This window comes from Budorcas taxicolor, chromosome 7 (assembly GCF_023091745.1).
Source record: "Budorcas taxicolor isolate Tak-1 chromosome 7, Takin1.1, whole genome shotgun sequence".
Taxonomy (NCBI): Eukaryota; Metazoa; Chordata; class Mammalia; order Artiodactyla; family Bovidae; genus Budorcas; species Budorcas taxicolor.
This window is the reverse complement of record NC_068916.1, coordinates 82,881,774-82,903,628: the sequence shown is the minus strand read 5'-3', so window position 1 is coordinate 82,903,628 and position 21,855 is coordinate 82,881,774. Positions and strand designations below refer to the sequence as shown.

The following is a 21,855-nucleotide window of genomic DNA, read 5'->3' as shown; positions in this document are numbered from 1 at the left end:
GATGTTCCCTGCAGCCAAGGCTCTGCTGACTGCAGAGACCCTACCTGGCACTCCAAGTTGATGCGTCAGCATTTCAGGTAGAAATGAATGAAAAATCAATCAGGATGATTGCAGTGATAGCATGCACAATTCTAACCTCGTTTGTCTCTAATTTTCAATTATTCACCATAGACCCAAGCAGTGTTTAAGACGGGGAGTCTGTAACAAATGTGCTGCTTCTATTTAATCAGGCATTGTGTGTGTGTGTCCTCTTTTCTTTTTAGAACAAGCAAATCTAACCTGCTTAGAAAGCCATATGTAAAATGAATGATGATGTCAAATTTCATGCAAATATTCTTTATTTGACCTGGCTTAATATTCAGTTACAAATTAAATTGGGTGGTAAATATTCATAGGTAGCTATATCAAATTGTTTTATTAACTTGTACTTCAAATTCAAAGGTTTAAATGTTTTTTTTTTTAAGTCTGTTTATATCTTTGTCATATCTCTTTTAACTTGCTGTAACTCTCTGTATCAAAACTATACTGTTCTAAAAAAATTTTTAGATTTACAACTCTGTAAAGATAGAGTTAAACACTGTTTGGACTCTGACTACATAAGGGAAACTGGAATTGTTCAAAGCTGCAGTCTTCAGCTCCCAAAGACAGCTACAGTAACTTTCTGAGCAGATTGGGTTAAATATTTTTACAGACCCATTCTAGGATGATAAGGCAGTAAAAGTTGTGCAGTGCAACACTCCAAAGGGTTCCAAACCTCACAAGCCTCTTTGTATGTGATGCTCTCACAGTGAAGAAGATTATTCGGGCTACAAAGATGAAGAGTCTACTTCTTCTGGTGCTGATATCAATCTGCTGGGCTGATCATCTTTCAAACAACTATACTGTAGATCATGACAGAGTTATTCATATCCAAGGTAAGAAAACGCAGCTTCTCTTATGAAAGTTAAATCCATTTCAAGTCACTTAGAAATGTTAAGTGATTTCTTAACATTTATGTTAGTGCTTCGCAATGTTAGTTCTGCTGCATTGACTTTTTCTTTTCCTTTCTGCTAATTGGTGAACATGCTCCCTGGCTTTTGAATGCTATTGCATTACGGTAGAGCTAAGAATCAGGGACAATTAAAGTGGATTGGCTTAAGAATATCCAACTGCAGGGAGTTGATGCAATTGTTCAAGGCTTTTCAGTTGCTATCTTCTAAGTAGAATGCAGGGGAGAAAGTTCATTTAAAGACAGGGCAAAAGCAGGGAGAAATAGGAAGTAAAACTTACATGTAAGGTCATTCTGTTAGAGTCATCAAGAAAAACAACATGAAAATAAGTCAGACAAGCTAAGTTTCAGGAAAAAGAACTTACCTTATTAAAAGCTCCTTCGGTAAAGCTTTAGTTTCCACAGAGCAATGTTTTCCCTGCATGTTTCTTTTCAGCTCAGCTGAATCCTAAGCCTGGGAGCTGTAGCAAGATTTGAGGCTGCAGTACAATGCAGCTATTTCCTCAGCTCCAGCTTCAGATGAGGGACATCCCGCATTAAGAAAGCTAAGAGACTTATGCAATAAGAAAAAGATAGTTCCAAAGGACCTGGAGCTTCTCTCTTTGCCCTTGTATGCTGAATATTTAAAATAAGAATTACAGAATTTAACAGTTTAAACATATGATGATAAGAATTTTAGATGAAGTCAGTTTGGGGACCAGAAACATTATAAGTTTGCTAAGAGAAATAAAACATTGAGAAGATATAACTCAATATCTTCAAGGTCAAAAGTGCAGTCTCAGAAAATTGCATCCACTGTTGAAAAGTATGACTTGTGAAGGTCAAATGATAGTGTAGATCTGGCTAGAAAGCATTTTTCTGTATGTATTATGACTACCCAAATAGAACTCTGAATTTGACAATGTCTAGTTATTTTAGACATTCCTCTTTCAGACCTCTATGTTTCTAACAGCTTTACGTTTTTCACTATTGGACCATAAAAAGGAATTATATAATCACAAATTTTACTATGCAAACTGCTGACTCAGCTATTTTCTTTACTGTATAAAAGCAGAATCAAGGCTGTTTCCCAGAGACTTAAGACATTTACACATAGAGATTTCTGATGAAGGATAACATCCTCTTAATGTCAAGTCAAAGTCAATTCAGAGTTTAATACCTAGTAATTGTTAACAACGGTTTTAAATCTCATGGAGAATAAACTTTAGCAATGGTTTAAGTTATTACTAGACTAGATACCTGTTATATTACTAACTATGTATAAATCACAAAATGTAAATTTCATGCAGAGTATAAAAATATTTTAAAGTATGTTAGCATTTTAAAAGTTATTCCTGAAAGAAGCCTGTAAGTCAGATTCAAGATTTCTCATCAAGAAAAACTTCTGTTTCTCCAGTCTTTCCATTCCCATATACTCTATTGAAATTTAGTGCAAAAGAATTGCTGACACAAGGTATCAAAAGTATCCAGATTATTTGCCTACACTATCTGATTTTTTCAAAAATGACTTGCTAGTCCATTTCATTTTAATTGTAAATTAATGTTCTTAGAAAGTTGCCCTGAGCTTTCAAGTAATAAAACTACAAGGTCTACATTTTGCTCAAGGAAGTTTAATACTGAAATATGATTTGAGTCAATATTGTCATGCTATGTCCATAGTTGAAATTTATTTTAAAATTGCTCCAATTATTTGTTCCTCTTAGTTTCTATTCAATAACAATTTATCTTTTTTCTTTATTAGAGCATTCAGATTGAACTTTCATGTTCTCCCCCTTCAGAGAAACACTTTCAAATATCTGCCATAATTTCAGGCATCTTTTATAACACAAAAATAAACTCATAGCACAGTAGGTGTTCATTAAAGCAGACATCTTTCATTACTCACTTGAAATACTGGATTATTTTGTCACATTTAAAACTTTTATTAAATCAAACATGGCTCAGAAGGAATTTAAGGGAGCTGAAACTTTCATAAAAATTTTATAAGAATTTTGCAATCAAATCATTATATTAGTAATCTGAATCTCAAAGTCCTGAATCATACTGATAAGCATACTGATAAGCTTCTGTCAGTAATAGAAAATTATTCAAAATTCATTTTACTGCAAGAACACCTTTTCTGTCTCTCATTTTCCATTAATTTTTAAAATTTTTGTACTGTTAAGTTCCCCAGGCACATCACCCTCAAATTCATCTTGGCTGCCTTGATAGAGATGCTGAACACTTTGTTAACATGTTCTTAACTCGTATGCCTAAGAGTTACCTAATTATTTTTTCTGAAGATTTCTATCTATGGGAAATTCTATAGATATGTATGCAAAAATTTTTTTAATCTGGTTTTTAAAGAAAATCAGAATACCAGGGGGGAAAATGGCAAGTATAGATACCTATACAAAGAGTTTCTATTGAAAAGTATCTTTTTTGGTGATGAAAAAGGAAATTGTGCTAGCTTTCCATGGAGAAAGGCATAGTTTTAGATAAAATTGTGCTTGTACTAACTCGCTTCCTTTAATTTTTTATTAAATCAGTTTGATTACAAATTGATTCAATAAAAATGAGAAAGCAAACTACTTGTCCATGGAGTCTGCTAAAAATCTGTAATCAATTTATTCGCTTATATATCATATACTGTTGACAGTGTGGGAATAGTAATTTCCTCAAATACTTCTACAGAAAGAGATAGCTACTGTTAATATTGTCTCTATAACAATCTCAACTAATGGATTATATTCCTCATTTCATGATGTGCCTAGTCAAACAATATCTAAATCCTTTGAAACTTGAGTTCATTAGGGAGAATTTTATATGGAATATTAAATCTCACAAAAGAACAATTTTAAAAATATTTAGATCTGGTCTAAAAATTCTTTATAGACTTTCAGATACCAGTAGAAGTTCAGAGATGATGAATATACTTTATAAAATACAATTTTTAAGAAAACATTTATATGGACAGCAGAGAAATTTTATGACTGTTTGCTATTAACCAAAATAGTTACTGAATACGTACCTGCCTGTTCCTTTCCATGTCAGTGATCTAGTGACTCCTGCCTCTGCTATTTCAGGTGCAGGCCTTCTGATCACCAGTTTAAGATTTTTTCCCCTGATGCCAGTTTAAGAATTTTTCCCCTAACGCCACTTTCTGGCTTTAGACCTTGGGCAATTCACTTAATCTCTTTCAGTCTCAGTTATCTCATCTATAAAACTGGACATCATCACTGTTTATTCAATAAAGCTTTATGAGAACTAAATTAGATAACATATGGGAAAGTGCTTAGTACCCAGCATACAATAAGCTCCCAGTAGATGAAAGTTGTTATTGCCATGTTGATTATTTCTTTACTGTCATGGAAAAATGATTTTTAAATAAAAAAGGAACACAAACACTGGTGGGAAAAGCTCTTGCTTTTCAATTCATTTGCTAGCAGTAAGAACAATATCTTACTTTAGTTCTAATGAAATAAACATTTTATAAGTAGCCTTCTTTGCCCTTTTAAAATTGTACAATTTAAGATTTCCCCAATGGTATTAAATATTATCTGATCACTTTTACTTTCCTTGTAGAAACTGAATTTTTCCAAACTTAAGTAATATTCCGCTGAATATACATATCAGGTAAACACAACTAACCTCCTTTAAATTTTTTAAAAGAAGAAGAAATGTTGGAAATGAAAGCAGTTCCCTTCTTTGTAATGTGCCCAAGTGTGTGCTCTGCGTCCGACTCTGAGACGCTATGGACTGTAGCCCATCAGACTTCTCTGGAACTTTCCAGGCCAGAATACTGGATTGGGTTACCATTTCCTACTCCATGGGATTTTCCTGACCCAGGGATTGAACCTGTGTCTCTTGTGTCTCCTGCATTGGCAGGTAGATTCTTTACCACTGTGGCACCCTTTGTTATAATAAGTGAAATTTATGGTCACTCATCTTAAGAGATAAAGCAATTAGATTTTTTTAAAGAAAGAGTTGTCAGAAGTTCATCTCTTTGTGAGTAGAAAAATTAATGCAGATCTAGAATCCCTTGCAGAAGTAGACACTCCCCACTCAATGTGGCTGTTTCCTCCTTGTGTCCCAAACCACTCTCCATCCCAGCTTAGCATTAGACTGTCGGCTTTGTCACACTCCAGCTAGACAGTAGTCCCTGGCACATAGTAGCTGCTGAATATATGTGATAAATACATCAATGAGTGTAATGAGATACTTCTAAATTGCCACTATCATTACAGTTCCGTTCAGTTCAGTCACTCAGTCATGTCCGACTCTTTGCGACCCCATGAATCACAGCACACCAGGCCTCCCTGTCCACCACCAACTCCCAGAGTTCACCCAAACTCCTGTCCATCAAGTCGGTGATGCCATCCAGTCATCTCATCCTCTGTCGTCCCCTTCTCTTCCTGCCCCCAATCCCTCCCAGCATCAGGGTCTTTTCCAATGAGTCAGCTCTTCAAATGAGGTGGCCAAAGTACTGGAGTTTCAGCTTTAGCATCAGTCCTTCCAATGAACACCCAGGACTGATCTCCTTTAGGATGGACTGGTTGGATTTCCTTGCAGTCCAAGGGACTCTCAAGAGTCTTCTCCAACACCACAGTTCAAAAGCATCAATTCTTCGGTGCTCAGCTTTCTTCACAGTCCAACTCTCACATCCATACATGACCGCTGGAAAATCCATAGCCTTGACTAGATGGACCTTTGTTGGCAAAGTAATGTCTCTCCTTTTCAATATACTATCTAGGTTGGTCATAACTTTCCTTCCAAGGAGTAAGTATCTTTTCATTTCATGGCTGCAGTCACCATCGGCAGTGATTTTGGGCCCCCAAAAATAAAGTCTGACACTGTTTCCACTGTTTCCCCATCTATTTGCCATGGAGTGATGGGACCGGATGCCATGATCTTCGTTTTCTGAATGTTGAGCTTTAAGCCGCCTTTCACTCTCCTCTCTCACTGTCCCCATAACAAGCCCCTCTTAAACCCTGCAGAACCCATGGCATTTAGCAACACATGACACGTTGTGTGGGCCTCATGCACACTAACTGGGTCACAGCTTTCATTCTGTAATGTTGGCATAAAGTAAATAATAGTTAACAGAATGTAATAACTTAAAAGGACTTTAATATAGATCATTGAGGTCAATATCCCATTGTACAAATGAGGAAATCAAGACCCAGAGCTTAAATGTTGCTTGGCCCAGGTTGCATGGCTGATGAGGAACAATTTCTCTTGCTAACCCCCTACCCTTCCTCAAATTTAGGATCACTTTTCACCTTCTTAATGAACTCACCCTGCCTACCATGTTCTACCCTCCTCTGGCATCCCAATTTATCTCTGATCTCCTTTTCCTTTTCTCTCTAGTCTTGGATATCTACTTTACTTATTTTTACGTAATTGTTTGTGTCCATCTCTGCCACAGGAACATAAATCAGCTCCAGGAGGGAAGGAATCTTTGCCTAATGCCTCCCTGTCACCTAAATTAATACTACTGGGCAAGTAGTAGTTGATCAATATGCTTGTTGAATAAATTCAGGACCAAAATCCAGGAACTTTTCCTAATCAAGCCCAAGTCAGTTTTTGCAAATTGCAGGGAAGGTTTCAGTCTGTAGAATGAGAGGCAGCAGATAAGAGGATTCTGAGTTTGGGTAGCAAGTTTTGTTTGGTTGCTTTTATGGCTCCTGTACTGCACATAACATCTTACTTCCAGGAGAATCAACCAGAGGCGGGATGCAGCAGTCCTCCTAATGTGGGCATGAAACTTTGAAGAATATTTGATTTACATGTGGTCACTGCAATGCTATCATGTTCTTTATGTAATATCTGCAGAGTCAAGATCTGGTGGTGCAGAAAGGATCAAAAGTGAATTTAATAATGTTTGATTGATCATAAACTATCTACAGAGCCAGAGTTTAGTGGGAGAACTGGATATGTGTTCTCTCTTTCACTTGAAACTCATTTGGACTCAGACTCTATGAGTCTGTTATTAAGAGTTAAATCATAATTTATTTTTCTCTTTTTGAGGTATCATATACTATTTACAGCTACAAATGCAAAATCCATGAATGTCAACTACGTTTTCCAAATTGCATTTAGCTAAATACATACACTATTAATAATACTACCTAGAAATTATTAGCTAAAAAAATCAGAGAATTTCATCATGACACTATAAAAATTAGCAACACCCTAATTCTAAAATTTCTTCTTAGTTTGCTTTAGGATGTAAGGTCAAATATACTAATAAGAACTTACTACATTAAACAGGTTTATCATTTGATAAAAATAAGAATGTTACCATATATATAATAAATAAACACAAAAGAATGAAAATGTGTATACAGGCATATATACATATATATTTGCAAAATGCTGCACAAATACACATATACCCCTCTTCAGCCTGCTATATAACACAATACCATTGACTGGGTGGTTTGTAAACAATAGAGATTTATTTCTCACAGTTCTAGAGGCTAGGAAGTCCACAATTATGATGCTGGCACATTTGGTGTCTGGTGAAAGTTGGCTTCCTAGTTTAGCGATGGCCATCCTTTTTCTGTGTCCTCACCTGGCAGAAGAGGACAAGGGGCCTATCCTGGGCCTCTTTTATAAGGGTACTAAGTCTATTCATGAGGGCTCCACCCTCACAACCTAATCACCTCCAAAGGCCCCACCTCCAAATATCATCACATTGGGAAACAGGCTGCAATATGTATGCACTGGTGGGGGCAGGGGCCACAAATGTTCAGTCTACAGCAAGCACCTAAATAGGAATTGGGAATGAATGATGATCAGAACACACAGTCTGTCTTCATCAAGTTTATGGTCTAGAGAAAGGCAGACGTCATTATGAATATGACTATGATAACTGCCATTCAACTAAGCAAAAACTATAAGTCAGTTGTAGGTTGATATATACTTTTGATAAATCCTTTAATCTATATTCAGAAATATATGTGTATATTTTCATGCCAACTTTGCATCTGCTAGCCCATGGCTGAGTCTTCTTCACATTTGGGTGTCATTTGAAATAATTTACTTATTTGGGCATTTGTTAAACATTGGCCTTCTTTGTGCAAAACAATGAGTTATTCTCTGTAGGACAGACCATCTCCTCAATGAGCTTAATGACAATATTATTAGAGCATCAAAGGTGATTAAAAAAATTAAAATAAGTGTTATATAGAGGTGGAAATATGAAGAAAAGAATAATTAGTTGCCAAACAAAAATATCTTATTATAAAACTGTATTCATATTCACCTTTTAAACCCATAAAATACCTTTTAAGAATATTTCTAATCTTGTTTTTAAGTAACCTAAAAGTCTGAATTCTGTGTTATTTATAAGGCATCCATTAAAACAATGAATTTTGGAATATTTCCAGGTATAAAAACCTATATTTAATAATATTTTCAGGTAGTAGCAAATTCACACTAAAACAGTCATTGCTTTCTCTGTTCCATTCTGGGGGCTGAAATTGGCATATTATGTGGGAAGTCAATGATTATTTGGAAACTTTCCCAAAGCTTTTTTTCTTTTTCCCCAGAAACAGTCAATTAAATAGAGAAGCTTTTTTTTTTTTTTTGGTTGCAAGTTGTACTAACCTATAACTTAATGGCTTAATGTTAGAGTAATTTCAACATGCTATGTTTCTCTGACTTTCCCTGTTTCTCTGACTTGCTAGCAGGGGCTATCAAGAAAAAAATAGATTTAGATTTCTTTGTTGTTTTCGTTCTTTATTTTGAATATAAAATGGAAACTACTCTTTTCAGAATGTAGTTTGGAATACAAAAATCTATCAAAATGCTAAGAAGTTAAAAATATTTAATTGAGAGATATCAAAGTGAAAATATCTGGTGGGGGGCGGGAATCTTTATGATCTGAGCATTTTTATTTCAAAATGAAGACAGTGAAAGCACAAGAAATATAAAAGTTCTATCCAAATCACTCCAAAACATTTTGTGTATTTTGTATTGCTACAATGTGCTATGTGCATGCATGCTTAGTGGTGTCCAACTCTTTGGCACCCCATGCACTGTAGCCTGCCAGATTCCTCTGTCCATGGGATTTCCAAGACAAGAATTCTAGAATGAGTTGACATTTCCTTCTTCAGGGCATCTCCCTGACCCAAGGATCAAACCCACATCTCCTGCATTGGCATCTGAGTTCTTTACCACTGCCCCATCTGAAAAGCCAACAGGGTAGTGGCACTAAATACACATGTTCTCAAAAATACCAAATCACCAGTGCAAACCGGAGCCATTTTAATGTTGTTTTAACTAAACATGCTGGTTGTTAACTTCAGTGCTTACTTGGAGACTAATTACCACACGTATAAGCTCCAAGTAGTATGTTTTTACATATTGGAGGGTGGTGCTGTGAAGTGTGCTAAACAATACTGAGTTAAACAATAATTTTACCTACCTTTTCCAAACACTGTCCACTCAAGCAAGACAAGGACATTAAGGATAAAAACTCAGGAAGATCATAGTCCATCGAGAACAAAAATAACAAAGCAAGTTAGAACCAGGAGCAACCAGTAAAGTGTTCAGATGAGGTGAAGGAGGTTGACAGAAAGAAGAGTCCTATCTTATTTCTAAAGAATCATAAATTTTAAATATCAGTAGAAACACCATTGAAAACATATCCTTGAAGTTAGGAGATTTCCACTTCTAGAGGCTTCTGTTTGTAATGGTGGTGTTTGCCTGCTTGATTTTGAGCAAGGGGCTGATGTACTATGAATCTCATGTACAAAAGATCAAGTGGATACTGGATTATGATGGGTGAAGAGTAAAAGTGAGGAAACATTTAGAAGGGTCTTGAGGTAGTTTAGATGAGAAATCATGGTGGTGTGAACCAGGATGGGAACAGTGGAAATGGATAAAGAGAAGCCAATCTGGGGGGAAAAAAGAGGGGGAGACAGAGATGGCAGCACTTGATAATAGATTAGATGTAGAGATTAAGAGATTGAGGGAAAGGAAGGGTCACATCAAACACACCTTCTAGGTTTTGGCTTGAACAAATGGATGGATGATGTAGGCAGAAAATGAGTTGAGGAAGACTGGGAGAAGAACAAGTTTGGACTGGAGAGGAGGGCTCAAGTTATCTGTTTGGCATCCAATATATAAGCAGCAAGTAATTGGATTTACTATTTCAGAGCTCAAGGAAAAGTACACTGGTAGGAAGCTTTGGGATCACCAGTACATAAATATGCATAACCATAGGACTAGATGAGCTCACCTGAAGAAGGAGGAAATGCAGGCAGAGACAAGGAGATTGCCCTGGTCTGAAGTTTGGAATCCCTCAGCATCAACTAGAGGTGGGGGGGTGGGGGGGCGGGCGGTGAAGGAGGTTACAAAGGTCACACATTCACCTCTTAGAGTCTAAATCCTGATCACTGATGTGTGGTCATTTTTTTCCCAGGTAGCTTTAAAAAATCTAAATGAATTGCAAGGTATTTAAAAATAGAATAGGAGATATTTGTCTTAAAATGTACATTTCTAGCATCTGCTGAAAAATGAAAAGTCCTGCTGTTTTTCAGGCTGCATTCTCATTGGACATCAGTGGGAACCAATACCCGCTCCCTTTAGCATGGAGCATGTGTGCTCAGCAGTAGTACAGTCCCTTGTACTCCCTGTTATTTTCGGGACTGTGGTGTTCCCTTCACTTCTCTCAGTCTTGCCCACCTAGGTATTTGTGTTCCATTTACCTTTCATTTTGTTTCAGCACTAAACTTAATATTTGATACATTATAGGCTATTAAGTCATGATCATTGATTAAGCAAAGAATCAACAGTTCCCTTTTGCCTCCAGAACTGACTCTGGGCAGTATTATCCTGATGTTTTTCACACTAAGGGAAGACAGTAACCATAGCAATGTAGAAAACCAACAGGGTCCTTTCTGCAAATTATGGAGAACTTGACCTTACATTTCACCACAAAATGGAAGTAGTCTGAGCAGAGACAAGTAGATTTGGGCCCTTTACCACATGAAGACATGTTTCTAATAATTAGGGACTATGGTTAATTACAGCCTAATGAAGAAGAATGACTCATGCTAATGTTTCGGTTTCTCCATACCCTTTGAAATAAGCCTGTATTACAGTTAAAATCCTGGAAAGCAGGTTTCTTCGAAGATTGTAATTCATTGTTAATGAGACTATCAATTTTATTTTCTTATAATGTATTTCTTAATTTCTCTATGTGATAGCTCAATTTGGTTTTACTCTGTCTCAAATAATGGAAATAAAATGCTATTTCATTATCCATAAATCATTGATAACATGGATAAATTTAAATTCTGAAAATTATTAATGAATGCAAACAGCTCTGGGTTGACACAGCTAGCGTGACTCTGTAGTTTGGGGACCAGTTATATTGAAGTTACCAATGGCAATAATACTGATAAATTAATATTAACATTTAAAACCACTTACTGTGTGTGATTCACAGTATAGAATATAGAAGGCACAATAGAATGTGCATTAGCTAGATCATCTCAGTCTGTCCTCCCCACCATGCTATATAAAAGTGGTTATCCTCACTGAACTGAGAGAGCATCTGTAGCTTACTCCTGGTCATTTGGCTATTAAGTGGTACAACTGATGCTCAGGCTCAGGCAGGCTGATTCTTGTGCTCCTAACCCACCAGGAATTATACAACCTCCATCTAAGCCTTCTCTTAAAAACTTTTGAGCAAAGCGGTAGGTAAAAACAGCTCCCATCTTGTTCCATTCAATTGATATAACTATGTTCCAGAAGAAATTAAATCACAACGAGAAAAGATCTGGTCTCGAGCCTTGGAGAAACTTGTCTCACAGGCTGCCATAGAGATTCTGAAGAGAAGTTCGAGGGGCAAGGTGGGGATGACAGCTATATATACGCACATTCCACCCCTACCCCCAGATGAAGACTGTCTGGAGCCCCAGAGAAAACTGAGGAAGAGGCAGGAAGAAGTTGGACTATATAGATATAGGTTTGGTTTTGTTTTTAAGGCTTTAAAGTGGTGGTCTTGAATTAAGCTCCTATGCTGTTAAGAACCACTAGGAAAATCACCGTAAGTTGATGTGGTGCAAGTTTTTGGGAATCAGTACTTTCTAGGAACTGTCTTCTGAAAGAGCGCAGGAAAGAAGACAATGTTGAAGACAGAAGCTGGTTTGCACACCTAGCACACTTGGGACACTAAGTAAGTGTTTGTGAGTAACAGCCAACATTTACTGGGCACTCAGGGTGCCAGGTACCAGGCTAAGCTCTCACTGTATGACCTTTTAATCCTCATGAGAACCCTGGGAGGAAGGTGACTTAACTCTGTTTTACTGATGAGGAAACTGAGGCCATATAGGTTAAGTGATACAATGTAAGAGGCATAATTCATAGGCTTAATCAATAAACTATAGCGTCTGTGATAACAGATAAAACAAGAATGAAAGTGAAAAGACAAAAGCCCACAAAGAACTTAGTCAGCAGAACAGAGCTAAACACCCTCACCACACTTCTTACTCCTGGTCAAAACAGATGAAGAAAAAGTAATTAAAAAGAGACAATATTTTTCAAGATAGTAACAGTTTTGGATTTACATTTCAGAACAAACATCAGTGGATGCCCTTGAGCTACTTGGAGGCTCTTGATGCCTATTTTTTATGGCAAAAATTTGTTTAAGTTATCCTTTTGGGGGGGGTGGGATTTCCACTCTCTGAAAAAAACCTATAGGCTCTAACCATTATTTTTTCACTATAAAACTTGGATATATGAAAATAACATGGTACACATACCCAACATCACCCAAACAATACTATATTCTGGTGTTGGGCACCCATCACAGAATTGCTTTAGCTCTAAGGCAAGTGTTGGGCTGATCTTCATAGGCTTATAAGCCCTGCACTTGCCCAACCTCAAGACTGAAGAAAGAGCTCAGAATCAGCAATAAAGTCATCAATGGTTTAATGGATGAGGGAGCTTACATGTCTGAAGCAAGGTCCTGGAGCAACACCCCACTGTGTATGGCAGAGAGTGGACAGGACCTGGCTGTAGTCTTTACTCCCAGGGGAAAGGGAAGGCTATCAGTTATACAGGGAAGTAAAATCAGGTTGGTTCATTAGTTACCAGGGAAACCAGCAGAGGGGAATGCCTCTCACCTCCCCTTTGATAAGCTATCATGGTGGAGACATTCTGATCTAAAGCTAAAGCAATCATTAGCTGGGGTCTGGGGTAGCTATGTAGGAGGCTCAGTCATGGGAGTAGGGTGTAGATGAAGCCAGCACTGGGGACATACAGAGAGCAAGAGAACAGCCATCTTGAGTGGCCTGAACATAACAGGAAGGAAGATGGATGTGGTCAATACCTAAGAGAATGCACCACAGCACATCACATCAGATAATACAGGTCACATGGCATTTAAGGAAACTGAAAACACAATTCTAGGTAATCTGGTTCAGCTGTAGACTGACAGGAACTAGCAAAGGGCAAAGACTCTACAGTGGTTAGAGAACAGGTAGGTGCTGGCAGAGAGTGGGGGGTGTTGAGAGGAGTATGTTCTTGTAGCCTGTGAGACAAGAGGCAGGGTCACAGAGGGTGAGAAACAGCAGTAATCACCAGAGCAAAGAGTAACCTTCACTTACCGTATCTTCAGCTTTGGATTCTTCCTTTATAATCGAAACTAGATGACAGTCAGTACCTTTGTCAGCAGCATCTTAAAGGATTGGGGGAAAAAAAATGAGATAAAATTTTCACATTTTGAAGACCTGTTTAAAGATAACATTATAAATAACAGAGCCGTAGGTCTTATACAAAATTATAATCCTGCAATTATAGCAGTATACTACAATTCTAGTTACCAGCTTCTTGTGTGTATTTCTAGGCAAAGTTTTTGTTTATTTTGTTAATTAAATTCCCTCAACCATTTTATGTATTTTTATACCATTTCTGTTTAGTGTGTGAGCGGGTGATACATACACACAGTTCAAAAGTTTTTAAAATATGAAAGTATAGTATACACCGTGAAAATCTCTCAGGAGTCTCTATCCACACAGCTACCTTATCTTCCCACAGGCTATCATGGTTATTAGTTTCTCGAGCTTCCAATGATTCCTTCAGGTATAGTTTAGTTTAGGCAAATATATATATTTTTTTCTTTTGAATTCATACAAATGGTAAGAAATGCCCGTAATCTTACAAGTCTTCAGATCAGTGTTTGAACTCCAGATGAAAGCAAAGATGGGCTAGGGATAAATCCAATAGGATTTCAAACTCAGATCAACTCGTTGAGTGCAGAGGGCCGACATGATCTTCCTTAGAGCCTCTTTCTTACCCTCATCAGGTTGTCCTTCCTGAAGCGCTGAGTCATAGAGACTCAGAGTTCTTACAGTCAGGAAGAGCTGGGGAAGAAACTAAAGCTCTGTCTCCGATAAACTAAAAGCAATTAGCCCTCTGAAAGGGCAGTAAAGGCTGGATGGGTGGGGCGGAGGGGAGAGGAGGGTGGTGACAGTGGGGGCGAAACTTGTAAAAGTTTCTGATGCAAAGCTTACTAGACAGATCAGAATCAAGACCAAACGATGGGAGCTTCTGAATCCCAGTAAGCAGCTTCAGAAACAATTAGGTTTATTCTGGTCTGAAGGAAACAAAATACAATCTTCCCTCAGTATCCACCGGGGTTGATTCCAGGACTCACCTGAGATACCAGAATCTTCAGATTCTCAAGTCCCTTATATAAAATGCTACAGTACTTGCACCTGACCTGTAGGCATCATCCCCTTATACTTTCCATCACTTCTGGATAATGTATAATACCTAAAACAATGCAAATATTATGCAAATAGCTCTCAGTTCAGTTCAGTTCAGTCACTCAGTCGTGTCCAACTCTTTGTGACCCCATGAATCACAGCACGCCAGGCCTCCCTGTCCATCACCAACTCCCGGAGTTCACTCAAACTCATGTCCATCAAGTCGGTGATGCCATTCAGTGATCTCATCCTCTGTCATCCCCTTCTCCTCCTGCCCCCAATCCCTCCCAGCATCAGGGTCTTTTCCAATGAGTCAACTCTTCACATGAGGTGGCCAAAGTATTGGAGTTTCAGCTTCAGCATCAGTCCTTCCAATGAACACCCAGGACTGATCTCCTTTAGGATGGACTGGTTGGTTCTCCTTGAGTCCAAGGAACTCTTAAGAGTCTTCTCCAACACCACAGTTCAAAAGCATCAATTCTTCGGCTTTCAGCTTTCTTCACAGTCCAACATTCAAATCCATTCATGACAAATAGCTCTAAATACAATGTAAATGCAATGTAAATACTTGCTGGGCACACAACAAATTCAAATTTTGCTTTTTGGAACTTCCTGGCATTTTTTTAAAAACAGTTTTTATCCCCAACTGGCTGAATCTCAAAAGAGGCACACCTAGATATGGAGGACTGACTGTTATTATAAAGAGTTAAAGGTTAATGAATAAGATAATTTTTTCCTAAATTCTATATCCTACTCAAATGTAATGTGTAAGATACCATGAGAGATAAATGTCTAAATCATGTATTCTTTTTAAATACTGTCTTTAATACATATATCTAGCTGTTTTTATAAAAGTGTTTTCATCTTGGAGCTATATTATGGTATAAAGCATGTGCAGGGGTCCATTACTACCATAGCTGAGTGCAGGCTCCCGGCGGCACTAGTCTAATTCAGTCACAGACACTTATCACAGGCCAGGCACTATTTTGATGCTGGGGGAACAATATAACAAGATGTGCACTAGAGAGATTGTCATTAAACAGACAGAATGACTGTTTTCAGTAGACTGTGGTAAGCACAGGCATAAGGATACAAATCCAGTCTGCTTGCTCATCCTTGGGCAGGCTGGCTAGCCTAAGGGAAGTAACAGTTTCCAAAGTGTTGTCTTACACATCTCAACCTATCACAGTGATAACAAATACCACAAAAATAAGGAACCATTTTTAAACTCTTATGCAGCATTTTCAAATGACTCATTGTGGAGCTGGCACTTGAGTGTCTGCTGACTAGCTTCAGATGTAAGGGAGGAATTAGTTTTGTGCTTGAAGCAATGAAAAGTTTTGGAAATAGATGGTGGCGGTGGTTGCACAATAGTGTGAAAGTAATTAATAATGCTAACTGTACACTTAAAGATGGTTAAAATGGCAAATTTTATGTTATATGTAAAAAATAAAAAATCAAATGATAGTGGTAGAATTTTTCCTTGGGAGTGTTTTTTTGTTCTTGTTTAGCCATCTGGAATATATTCCTCCATTTTGTCTGTTTGGATTCTTTTTACATTTTATTGGTCTAGAAAATCCAAAAGTTTGGAGGCTCCTTCATTATACACCAGTGAGAAAGTAACCGATACCAAAACTGGTTGTTTTCTAAAATCCAAAAGTTATTTTTAAAAGACCAACTCTGACTCATAACACCTTTTATTTTCTATTATCTCTATTTCCTTAGCAATGAATGGGCCCCCTCCATGATTACACTTTTAATAGAACTAAGAACAATAGGTAATATTCCCATACCATATTTCTAAACTGTTTTTCTGCAACTATTTGTTTTTGTCCTATTGTTTAAAAGATTTCCTCTAAATTACAGACTGACACAGAGATCAGTTGTTCAGTCATGCCACTGCTTTCATAATTTCATGAAATTGAATGATGTCCTCTAGACTTCACAGCAGAATTCATAAAATAATAATGAAGCCCTGCTGTTTCCCCTGGAGACAACTATGGTCTTGAAGGTCATCAAATCTTTTCAAGTCAATGTCATTGACACTCACTAATAAAAATATGAAGTTCCTGTAACTTACAGATAGACTTTTAAAAAAATTCGGTGCCCCTAAAATGAGCATATATATGCTGCCTAGTTTTTTCCAGTTAAAGAAAAATTTTAAGGGATAAGCAATACTCATTCTGATGATCAAAGTTTATTTTTACCTTTTGCATTTGATTTGCTCTTCAAGTACCCTGTTGATTGAATAGTTTTGATTTAAACATTTATTTCAAACCAGTTCATATTTTTTAATCCAAGGATCAGATTCAAATCTTACTCTAGGCGCGACTGTGCAGTTTGTCTTCAGTATTATAGGTTCCCTTTGTTCCTGCCCTCTCCATCTCCAGCTTAGTGTGTTTCCTGGCTGATCCCTGTCATGACAACCTGCCAAAGGCAGCTAGATACAAATCTAAAGCTCAATGTTCTCATGACATAAACCTGCCACTCAAACAGCCCTACCAGAGCCTGCAACAGAACCCAGGGTTCCTGACTCAATGGCCAGAGCTCTTTCCTACATCTTACCTGCTCTGCTATAGGCTACTCCCACCAGCAGTATTCAATGCTGTATAATCTGCAGTGTTGAGCTTCTAAAAGCAAGCAAACTAATAAAATGCATTGTTCTAAAGGTCACGTTGGGGATTTAGGTTAATGAACACTAATGGCCTTCAGTCACTCAACGTGTTATACATTACATATTTTTCATAGGGTTTTTTGAATTTCAGCCAGGGCTTCCGGCATCTTTTACCTCAACACCCCAGCTGTCCAAAAAATAAGAATGGTAGAAATTTATACATTCTAGCAGTCTTGTTAGAAAAACTATTTTTGGTGTCTGCTTAGTTCTCACCATGATACCACATAAGTCATCATCTACTCACAATGCCAGAGTATAAGTAAACAGTACCTAAAAAAAAAATCAGAAGTTTATACTTCTAAAACACTACAAGATGATTTATAGTTAACCTCAGAAAAAAATTAGAAGTTTCAATCCCTTAGACAAGACTTTTGATCTGTACTTTGACTCTTTAATTTATAAAACACTCAGGCCTTGTATTCATTCTGGAATACCTTATGATTATGCTAAACCACACAATAATTTCCAAGTTTCCTATATAACACAGGTGGCATTGTATGTATTTTTTTACTCCACATGGTTCAAAACTTTATAATGGAACCATGGAAGGTTAATATATGTCAAAATTATATGTAATATCAGGCAGTATCATACTGGAAAAATATAGGGGAAAAACTATGCAGAGTAATCGTTCGGTCAGCCATTATTTTAAGTGCTTTCAGGGTCTCTTCTGTCAACTATACATAGCAGATATTACTACCTCTAATTCACATATAAATAAATTGAGGCTTGGGGGTTACACACCTTGCTCAAAGCTAGAGAGCTAGAAACCTAAAGAGGTTAGTACAAGGTCTCTGATACATCAAAGCCCTTGTTCCTAACTACTATAATACCCCCTTAACCCAATCCATTCGGGCATTAGCTTTGACTTTTAAAGTAAAAAGCATGAGAGAATCAACAATCCTATGAAAAAAATGGGCAGAAGACCTAAACAGATATTTCTCCAAAGAAGACATAAAGATGGACAAGAGGCACATGAAAAGATGTTCAACATTGGTAATAATTAGAGAAATGAAAATCAAAATTACAATGATATATCACCTCATACCAGTCAAAATGGCTATCATCAAAAAATCCACAAACAATAATGCTGGAGAGGGTGGGGAGAGAATGCTGCCAGGAACGTAAATTTGTACAGCCACTATGGAGAACAGTATAGAGAGTCCTTAAAAAACTAAAAATAGAGCTAGGAATATCGCGGTGCTCTTAGGCATATATCAGAGAAAAACATGGTCCGAAAGGCACTTAATGTTCACTGAAACACTGTTTACAATAGCTAAGCCGTGGAAACCACCTAAATATCCAACAAGGAATGGATAAAGAAGATGTATATACACACAATGGATATTACTCAGCCATTAAAAAGAATGAAATTATGCCATCTGAAGCAAAATGGATGGACCTAGACATTGTCATAAGACAGTAAGACAAAGAACTATCCTTATGATATCACTTATATGCAGAATCTAAAAAGAAATGATACAAATGAACTTAATTACAAAACAGAGACAAACTCACAGACTTGGAGAATGAACTTATGGTGGAAGGGAGGGAAGAGGGATAGTTAGGGACTTTGGGATTGACATGTACACACTGCTATATTTAAAATGGATAACCAGTAAGGATCTAATTTATAGCACAGGAAACTCTGCTTGATTTTAAGTAAACATCTAAATTAAGAATTTGAAAAAGAACAGATACATGTATATGTATAACTGAATTACTTTGCTGTATACCCGAAACTATCATAACATTGTTAATCAATTATGCTCCAGTATAAGATAAAAGATTTAAAAAAAAAAAAAAACGAGAGAATCAGGTAACTTCAACTTTTTGAAGGTCTTATATGGGCTTCCCTTGTGGCTCAGCTGGTAAAGAATCTACCTGCAATGTAGGAGACCTGGGTTCAACCCCTGGGTTGGGAAGATCTGGAGAAGGGAAAGGCTATCCACTCTGGTATTCTGGCCCGGAGAATTCCATGGACTGTATATTCCATGGGGTCAACAAAGAGTCGGACACGACTGAGCAACTTTGACTTTCACTTCACTTTCATGTCATGTCTCAAGTCCCATCATGGAAAGACCCAGCTCCAGGGGTCCTCCCAAGGTACTGGGTAGATCCATGTAGGGCCTCAGGCATTGCTGAGCAACTTACTAAACAGCACTTTTTCCTCCTCCCAGAAAGAAGACACTAGAAATATTTAAGTAGAACATGGGTGTGGTCATTGAGGATACTGCAGGGGGAGTATCATACATACAGTACAGCTGAAGAGATTTACCTGTTATGCCTTATGAATCTATCGGCCTAAATAAGAAGATGAAGAGAATCAAAGGCAATGCTTAATGAATTGGATTTTTTTAAGCTGGATAATTAAGCCACTATCCTTTCATTTTTTAAAAACTATTCAAGGTAGGGCACTGATGGCTTTAAAAGTGGTTAAACTATTCTGTTTCTGAAGATTAGAGCTGACATAAATTAAATATACTTATTTTTTAATATTTTGATTGCTTTATAATAAAAATGGAACCAGTGTGTCCATTCTTGGACACTTTATTTTAAAATCTGAAAGTTACATATGCCACTAAATAACCAAGTTTTGAGGTCTGTCTGGAGATGACCAACTACTCTGCCTGATGACCTGTATACCAGTAATGATTCATGACCAAGGTTGATTCAGAACCTCCAGCCTAAAGGAGGAAAGACTGCCTGAAAGGCAGCTTTGGCAGCCTTTGAAAGCTGCGTGTAGATGAGAGGGTATGCGCATCCAGGAGTTCTTATAGCGCTTTCTCATTTTCAACGCTTGCACATTCTCAAGAGAGCTCATCAAGGTCAAAAGCACAATGAGCGAGCCAGGGGGAACCCCAGAGAAAGCCAAGATCTGAAAATAACAGCTGGCTATCCAGAGCCTGGCAGCCCTGCTGACTTGGCAGGCTAGGAATATCGCGGTGCTCTTAGGAAGGCAATTTGGAGGAAGGAAGCTAAAGGGCAAGTCAAGGCAGAAGTGAAGTGAGAAGATTCTGTAAACCAAGACACAGACAAATCCAGAGGGACAGTAGAAGGAGATTTAAGGGAATAAAGAAACAAGTAACTATCTGGTTAATTAGAAAAGAAATATAACTTTGGATATACTTTTGCCATTCAAAGTTTGAGGAATATATTTCAAAATCTGGAGCTTTTTCAAAAACATTCACTAAAAATGCCTTTCTGAGGTCTAGCCTTTCTGTGAAAATAAAATACATACATGTTGCTTGAAATGCTCCAGAATGGCATATCACAGGTGTGTATCTGAAGGCAGAGATGGGAGAACATTCTAAGTTATTTGGCCAGAACAGTTCAATGAACATTAATCTGTTGCCATAAACTTCTCCCTAAATACAATGCAGACTTATTGGATTAGAAAGTTCAGCTGAGGAAAGATCAATTTATCCAATTTGAATTTTGAGGTTTATATCAATGAAATAATTACGGCTCCCCATCACTTCTCTTGGTCTTATTTCTACATTTTTATATTTAAATATAGAAGAAAAATGGAATTTATGATGACATCCTCAAACTTCAGATGACCATAGAATCTTATAACCAGTATTTCTCATTGATTGTCATGTACAACTTTCCCTTTCTTCAGTGGCTTAAAAGACATGACTACCTTGTAGAACCCCACTATGTACTAGAGGTACCTTTCTCTGTAATTCAAAGGTCACTGCTCAACAAGGCAGAGAAGCTTATCTTCAATGCTACTCTTTACCAGATACCCTGTATAGGTAGTATATTTCATATTATAAAAGTCTAAAAGCATATTTTTTCTCTTTTTTTTTTCAATTATAGCAGAAAATGGCCCCCGTCTACTGGTGGAAGCAGAACAAGCCAAGGTGTTCTCACGTAGAGGTGGCAATGTTACACTGCCATGTAAATTTTACCGAGACCCTACAGCATTTGGCTCAGGAACCCACAAAATCCGGATTAAGTGGACCAAGCTAACTTCAGATTACCTCAAGGAAGTGGATGTCTTTGTTTCCATGGGATACCACAAGAAAACCTATGGAGGCTACCACGGTAGAGTGTTTCTGAAAGGAGGCAGCGATAATGATGCTTCTCTGGTGATCACAGACCTTACTCTAGAGGATTATGGGAGATATAAGTGTGAGGTGATTGAAGGATTAGAAGATGATACTGCTGTGGTAGCATTAGATTTACAAGGTAAGTATTGTGTTAAACTTAGGAATGATAATCAATCATTGCTTTTTTTTCATGACAAGTAATGTCCAGTGGTTACCCCAGGGCTGATGTGAGAAACCAAAAGTCCATGTAAAGCATGTTTTTCTGTAATTTGCAGTCTGTCTACAAATCAAGTTTTCGCATTTGAAATTTATACACAATGGTTATATGCAAAATTGAAGCTATTTGCAAGTAGAAGAAATGTGCAGTGTAACTGAATTAACAATATTCAGGAACTGCCTTGTGCCATTCAAAATTTAAACCTCATTACA

The 21,855-nt window shown here is 37.4% G+C and overlaps 1 protein-coding gene across 1 annotated transcript in view; it reads left to right on the top strand.

Moving 5' to 3' along the window:
* Nucleotides 1–814: 814 nt before the first annotated feature.
* The window catches only part of HAPLN1 (hyaluronan and proteoglycan link protein 1), a 34,362-nt gene continuing 13,321 nt past the window's right edge, over nucleotides 815–21,855 (top strand). Inside the window, exons 1-2 of the mRNA XM_052643447.1 lie at nucleotides 815–914; nucleotides 21,194–21,565. Of these exons, the coding sequence (XP_052499407.1) occupies nucleotides 815–914; nucleotides 21,194–21,565 (472 nt within the window). The remainder of the gene's footprint in view (nucleotides 915–21,193; nucleotides 21,566–21,855) is intronic.